This window comes from Apteryx rowi, unplaced genomic scaffold (assembly GCF_003343035.1).
Source record: "Apteryx rowi isolate R43461 unplaced genomic scaffold, aptRow1 scaffold_82, whole genome shotgun sequence".
NCBI classification, from domain to species: Eukaryota; Metazoa; Chordata; class Aves; order Apterygiformes; family Apterygidae; genus Apteryx; species Apteryx rowi.
This window is the reverse complement of record NW_020451116.1, coordinates 429,462-436,725: the sequence shown is the minus strand read 5'-3', so window position 1 is coordinate 436,725 and position 7,264 is coordinate 429,462. Positions and strand designations below refer to the sequence as shown.

At 41.1% G+C, this 7,264-nt stretch overlaps 1 protein-coding gene across 2 annotated transcripts; it reads right to left on the bottom strand.

Moving 5' to 3' along the window:
• Positions 1-4,251: 4,251 nt before the first annotated feature.
• On the bottom strand, positions 4,252-7,148 carry PSMD10 (proteasome 26S subunit, non-ATPase 10). 2 transcript variants are annotated; one of them, XM_026089548.1, is made up of 5 exons: positions 6,997-7,148; positions 6,821-6,919; positions 5,934-6,080; positions 5,662-5,828; positions 4,252-4,604 (listed from the first exon to the last, which is right to left on the bottom strand). In XM_026089548.1, exons 1-5 carry the CDS (start codon positions 7,108-7,110, stop codon positions 4,451-4,453), a joined length of 681 nt encoding a protein of 226 aa, XP_025945333.1. In that variant the 5' UTR covers positions 7,111-7,148; the 3' UTR covers positions 4,252-4,450. The 2 variants fall into 2 exon arrangements, with proteins under 2 accessions (XP_025945333.1, XP_025945336.1); XM_026089551.1 differs by lacking the exon at positions 6,821-6,919.
• Between the last annotated feature and the right edge of the window lie 116 nt (positions 7,149-7,264).

Here is a 7,264-nt window from a genome sequence, read left to right as displayed (position 1 = left end):
AGCTCCCGACCAGCTTGCRCTAGGCAGGTATTCGCTGACAGAAGGGGACACTGGTTTCAATCCCATGCGCTGCAGAGGAAAGTATCTGACTCAGGGGTCTGAAACTTTGGGGCACTTAAAGTCTTTTATAGGATCTTTTATATTTATAGTTCATAACTCCTCTGGTGACTGTTCCTAGCCTGTAAATATTAGTTATATGCAGGAGTCATTTTTAAAATGGAAGAATGTACCTGCACTGAAGTTTTCAGGTTCAGTTTCTACAGCTAGAAGTATGCAGCCACTCGCTTGAGAAACRGAAGATGAGGATGGCAACATTTAAAAAACATGTAAAAAGGACAGGAGATCCTAATTAAAATTTGGTTCGGACAATTAAGCATAACTGTATTTATTGTCCTTTCTACCCAGCTTTTGGCTTTCACAGATCTGTCTGTTGATGCATGTGTCCTAGTGTTTAGCTTCAATCGGGAGTAAAACAGCTTTTGCAATGTTTTTCTAATCTTGTTGTTTTAGCTGAAAACTGCTTGTCCCAGATCGTGAGGGTCAAACCCTTACCGATGCCAACACTACCACTTTCTGCCAGAGGATCCCCATGCTACCTTCTCTCCAGAACATCCAGGGTAAACCTTAAGTCATGACCCGTATGCAAGTCTCTTCTTAATCAGGCATCTCTCTTACTGGCTCTTGGGAAAATTACCCTAAGCAAAACCTTCAAACTTGGCCCCTTAAATCTAGGCTTATAAACTTAAAGGAAGTTTCTTGTATTCACACCCAAATACCTTTGTAAGCATGAAAGAACTACAATTCTAACCGTGCTCAGTAACAGCAGGAAAAGAGGAAGCACAGCCTACGTCTATTCAGTGCCATTTTTTATCAAAGGTGTTTCCTAAGGAGATAATTCAAACGAATTATCGGACCCAGGGGGCCCACTACCTGGCTGACAGTGTTATTAATTTTAAGTGATTGCCTCTCTGACAATTCTAGGCATTCTTTTTACTCTTGCCCTTCATGGAAAATATGTACAATTCTCTTCATAACACTGCTGTAGTTATATCATTTCCTCTAAAAATAATTCCTCATATAAATATGTCTTAATTACATTTTTATTGCTGTGACAGCTTTCCAGTTTTGAGACCTCTATAACAGCATCGTCTTGAATGAAGGGGGGGAAATACATGATGTGGTCATTGTCATCATTAATCTTTCCTTAATCTCACCTCCAAAAATTTCTCTGCACGTATTCCTTATATAACTTAGTAAGCTAAAATACAGGCTTATGCCAGTGAAGAAGTAATTACCTTCCACAGCTAATACAGTTCCTTTAAATGTTCCTAGTGAGGAAAAAAAAGAAAAGAAAAGAAAAGAAAAGAAAAGAAAAGAAAAGAAAAGAAAAGAAAAGAAAAGAGAAAAGAAAAGAAAAAAGGAAATTTCCCAAGTGATGTTAATGTTCCTATACAAAAGAAACAGAACAACTGAATGGCAGTTCTTGACTAACAATTCCTCCCTCGCTTCCAACCACCAGTTTGCAATAGATATTATTAAAAAAAAAAACAAAAAAAACAAGCAAACCGGATTGTTGGGGATACAGAAGGTACAGAAAAGAACAAATACAGGTATTTGAAGTTTCTTAACATACTGAGATATTTTTGTAAGCTTTCTGGCAGATGTTTGTTCTCATTAYGAAGCTTCTATCATGTAAAACATAGTTTATTATGAAGGATGAGGCACTGGTCCTAGCTTTCTACTGATCTTCTTGGCAAAGCGCAATAAAATTAGATATTGATCTATGGTGTGTAGCTCAGAAACCCTGCAGAGCTGTGCAAGAACTGTTTTTCAGAATTTACCTCAGATGTTTTGACAGTCTTTGCTGCATGGCCCATTTATTTCCTCCTGAGGGAGTACAGACCATTAATATGGAAAGCAAATATTAAGCCAACATTCAAGCCACCATCTCCAAGGGAAGGAGATTTCCAAAGCTAGAAAGTTTTGGCAGGGTTTTTTTTGCTATACAAAAACCAAGGATTCTACCTTCAACTTTTCTCAATTCAAGTCTTCAGCAGGGCTTGCATAATATAGAAGAAAAAACATTTACTCAGTCAAGTTTCTCCTTCAAGCAAGGTTTGCATGGCCAGAACTTAAAGCCAAGTTTTCTCCCTGTTCTCAATAGCTACTCTCAGCGGAATTAAACCTGCATTTTGCTTTCTAGGATAGACTTAAAGTATTTGATGAAGATGTTTGTTTGGTTTTAAGTTTCTGTCTTGCTTATTGAAGTAAATCATGTTACTTTAATGCCTTTGTAGACAAGTCAGACTAGAAACCATCATCTGCTCTTTCAACCTTTCCTTGCAGCTGAAGAACAAACGTCCTGTTTCCATACAGTGTAATGGATGGCAGTGTTTCAGCTGACTTGCTCTTATCATTACAAGCATAAAAGTTATATAGAAAATATTGGTTTTGTTACATGTAAGTTTAATAAAGTTTTATAACACCAAAGACTGTTGTTTAGAAAAATGTTTTTATTTCACAGAATTTTATCTGCGTCACCTGTTTAGAAAGGGGAAAAGTCTAGCCCATTAGTGCCCCAAGTGATCTTACCAACATCAGAACAGCAGGTCATGTGTTGAACTTTGTCATTCCCCCTCATAAAAAAATTCTACCGTCAGAAATGTTTGTTATTAATCTTCAATTATGTAGTAAGTACTTTCAGCTCTATTGATTAATGTTAAAATGCTGAATTTAACTCCCATTATTAAAAAACAAAAAACACACCTCCACACACACCAATTCAATCAGAAATTACTAGTACAGAAGTAAGAGATGAATGTGCAAGTGCTAAGTGCATGGAAACCTTCAAGACTGTCATCAACAGCAATGTAAAGGTTAGCTCCACTTACCCCCCATCCAAACAAAAGCTGACATAACTAGAGTCAGCACAGAATTTGCCAGAAGGAAGTTTTTCTAACAACCTACGTATAAGGATGTTTACTTTCCTTTTTATTGCCACGCACAAGTTTTGGAAGAGTTCTACGGGAAGTCATCTTGCAACCCTGCTTTATCCCTTAAACCTTATCTTTATCTGAAGCACCGACAGCAGGAAAACATTTCTGTCACCCTCAAAACAAGATGCTTACTCTTTTCTGCAGAAAATCATCTTCAGTTTCCTAACTATTTCAAGAAAACTCAGCTCTACAGCTCAGGGCTCTTCCTGTCCTCCCAGCAGCAAGAAGACTTTTCCAGAGGAGAGGTTTCCCCACAGTTGTGTCTTATAGTGTCTCGGGATATTTAAGAGGTGTTTCTTCCAACTACRTTTTTTACAAGCATTAATAACAGCATGGAAAATTCACGGGAAGCTGATTAAAGAGAGGGCTTTACKGTCACCATGGGCGTGAAGTTGTTCCGTAACTGCTGCAACAGTTTTCACCGCACAAACTAATGTTACTTAAAACACTGAAATAAAGCTTTGACTAGGAGTCTGCCAGGACAAGCCATGGGAAGACTACGGTAGAGGCCATAAAGCAGAGTAAAGCTTATAAAATGCATCTGATTTTATATCATTTTGCTACAGTCACAAACACTCTACCTTCTAATAACTTAATGGCAATATTTGCTACAACTAAGGATTAATCTCGGCTTCTGTTATCAGATAAAAAGGTAAACCACGTAGAAGTCTCAGTACTACATAATGGGAGTCAAACAGCAACGGAAAAGATATTTATAAAAAGAATAATGGGAAGTAAAATAAGACGCAAAGCACACTCCTGAAAAGTTTCCAGAGCGTATAATTACACAACAGAATCTTTGCAGAGGTAACTATGAAACTGCATCTGCATTCTGCAGGCAGTCCAGAGTGCTCTATTAAATGAATACACTCAAAGATTCAAAGAATCAAGATAAGAAGAGATAACAAGAGAAAAGTGTAGAAGACTCAGAGCTCAGTCCAAAAGACTGTCAAGAGTAAAAACAGATACAATTGTAAGTACCTGAGCAAACTGCATACTATAAAGGGAGAGGAGTAATTTAGAACCATCTGAAGGAAAAGAATCAGTACCTACAAAAACACAAGCAAACACAGAGATCAAGGGAAAACAAAGTCGACCCTAGGCTTCCAAAATAAAACTAAGTTTAAGAGGTTAAAGCACTTTTGGTCCTGTTGCTTGAAAGACACAATCCTACACAAGGCTCTGAAAACAGAAGGAATGACCTAATTTATACAGATCACACTGTAAACAAAGAAAATTGCAAGATACTGAAAAATACTTTAAAAAGCAGTGATCTGTTTAATTAACAGAAGCACAAATGGCTGTTTGGGCAGCACAGTTGGAGGAAATCGAGGTACACATTTTATTATCATGGTGATGCTCATATATGACATCATAGCTGAACACTGAAAACATGAAGCTTGCAGGCTTAAGCACAAGTGTAACAGGAAAGCGAGTCAAGTCAGAAGTCCCCACTAGCCTTCCACCATTCTTTTAAGCATGGCTCCCAGGCCACCTTTTGCCACTTTCAGTGGGGTCAATTCTTCTTTATTCTCAATGTGAATACTTGCACCGTGAGACACCAGCAGCTTTGCCTCATCCACTCTTTCTTCATCACAGGCTAAATGACTGCAATAATAAGAAGAAACCCACAGCCACTATTAAATAGTCCAAGCTTACAAAGAGCAATAATTATGCCTCAACAAAATGACAGTATGAATGCTGGGGGGGAGAATTTATAAAACAACAAAACCACATGCAACCAGCTTTCTCTACAGATTTCAAAGTCTCCTATCCCGTCAGTCTGTTGTCATTAAGCAACTCAAGAACATTCCTCATACTATTGTCTTCACAACATTAAGGCACTTATCTAGATTAGGATTTGGCTCTGCAGTCAGCAAAGATAAGAAGCAGAAGATAATCCAGAGTGAAACTGGAAATGGCAATTTCTATTCGAATTAGAAAAGATAAACTAAAATCAARTGATGCTTAAAAAATATGAAATAAAGAATTACTGCAAATATGGCAAACACTTTTTTCCATTTGACATAGCATTTTGAGGATAAATGCATGTGTTCTAGGATAATACTGGGCTTTCTATGTATCTAAAATATGCTGTTTGATCTTACGGCAAAATCTTGATTCCATTGTGGACAAGGCAGAGTTTTGCCACCAACTACAAAGCACCTAAGATTTCATCCCTACAGGTTCAAACTGATCTGTAAGTTGATACGAAAAACTGGACCAACTGTATTTAAATTTCAACTTATTTTCCTTAGAGAGATGAAGAAAAACGTCCAGAACTAGTTCTTGCTTGGCAGGATTGAGTAGACCAGCCTGCAAGACCAGTTTCTTCCAACTTTGATCTTATTAGCATGTTCTCTATCCTCTGGTAGCAAATGAATGCAGCCTGAATTATTATAAAAGGTGTTCCAAGCTTTTTCAGTAGACACAGTAACGCAAATTAAAGTATGTATGCACACATGCACTAATGCAAAATACTATTTTCTAAAATCCTTTTTAGCTATATAGGGATATGAAGCAATGGAGTGTTTTGAAGCAACTGAAAGTTAAAAACAAACAAGCAAAAAAAAMCCAACAAAAATCCCCCTTGCAATTGAAGTAATGGAGTTTTTGACTTCAGAGAGATTAAGAGGCAATCAAAGTAAAAATAAAAATAACTTACAGAGGAGTATTCCCTTCAGAGTCCTGTATATTAACAGATGCATTGTGCCGCAGAAGTATCTGTATCATTTTTAGGTTTCCTTTTGCTGCTGCTCTGTGTAATGGAGTAGACTCAAAATGATCTGTTGCATCTGGATCAGCTCCATTCTCTAAAAGCATGATCGCAATCTGAATATGCATGAAGAGAAAACAGGAAAAAAGGAAGAAAAGTTAATTTAACTAAATACTTTTTTACAAGAGCAATACCAGCTCCAGTAGCATAGGGAACCATACCTCCTGCTTGTTTTTGGAGGCTGCATAATGCAGGGGCGTACAGCCATTTTGATTGACAGCATTCACATGAGCACCCTTGTCAATGAGGGCTTTCACAATTTCATCACGGCCTGCTGAAGCGGCAATATGTAGGGGAGTCCAGCCAGCCTATAGAGACAAGAAAGATTATTCACACCAGGAGTTTCATGAGAAAAACAACATGAAGCATTAACCCTCGTACAGACTAGCCCCCACACAAGTCACATTGCACATATGCTTGTAACTGTAGAGCTAAACATTATTGATTATCACCACATAGACAAGTCCCGGGTCCACTCCTATGTCTGCATGTTAACTGCTAACTTTTTGTCAGATACTGATGACAGGAACCACTTCTGCTCCAGTTCTGCATGATATTTTGCAGGGCACTTAACCCTAACAGAATCGATAGCGTTATTTATGAAGGAAGATATTTTTAAGAGCAAATAAGAATGGCAGAAAAGGGTCTCCAAAAGTTTCTGCAATGTTTTTAGTAWGCTAACCTCTAATTAAGAGTACAACATTCCCTTCTCTAAGGGCGATTTTGGGGATGGGCATCATTCTGTCAGCTTCTGCTCTAGCACTGGGACAGACCCTCTCCTTCGCAACTGCGAAACCGCCGAATCTGGTAACTAATCTGGGACGCCTTCCCCAGTAAGGAAGAATTGGGGCTTGAAACTATATCCTCATCTTCACAGTACTCAACGACCAGGCACAGCAGGATAAAGATAAYGTGACACCCCCCCCCCCCGACACACACAAGACACCCCACCAACGCGACCGCCCCGGCGCTGCTCGGCTCAGAAGAGCTTTCCTAAGACCTGCCGGACGGGAAGCCAGGCTCCCCTCACACCCCACTGCCCACTCACGTCGTCCTTGTCGCCGACGGGCACGCCGAGGCCGAGGAGCAGGTCGGCGACGGCCGTGTGTCCGGCGGAGCAGGCCCAGTGCAGCGCGGTCCGGCTGTCCTGCGGCGGGAGAGCGCCGTGAGGGGGACACACACACACCCGGGGCCGCCCCCCCCGCGCTGCCCGCCCCCGCTGACCTGGTCGGCGCGCGTGGCCAGGCCGCGGTCGCGCTGCAGCCGCGCGCGCAGCTCCTCCAGCCGCCCGGCGTAGGCCAGGTTGCAGACCTCCACGTCGGACACCGAACCCTCCATGCCGCCGCCGCCGCCTCCTCGCCCTGCCGACAGGGGCGGCGCCGCGGCCCGCCCGCCAGCCAATCACAGGCGCGCCACCGCCCCTCGCCGGCCAATGGTGCCCGCCGGCCTGGGCCGCTCGTCGGCTGGGTCCCCGCGGCCTGCTGGGATTTGC

Excerpts from the sequence above, each read along its gene's own strand:
- PSMD10 (XM_026089548.1), bottom strand. The coding sequence starts at position 7,110 with ATGGAGGGTTCGGTGTCCGACGTGGAGGTCTGCAACCTGGCCTACGCC. Across the intron at positions 5,829-5,933 it reads CCTCCAAAAACAAGCAGGAG|ATTGCGATCATGCTTTTAGA; the intron begins GTATGGTTCCCT and ends ATGCATATTCAG. Across the intron at positions 4,605-5,661 it reads TCTGAAGGGAATACTCCTCT|TCATTTAGCCTGTGATGAAG; the intron begins GTAAGTTATTTT and ends TTATTATTGCAG.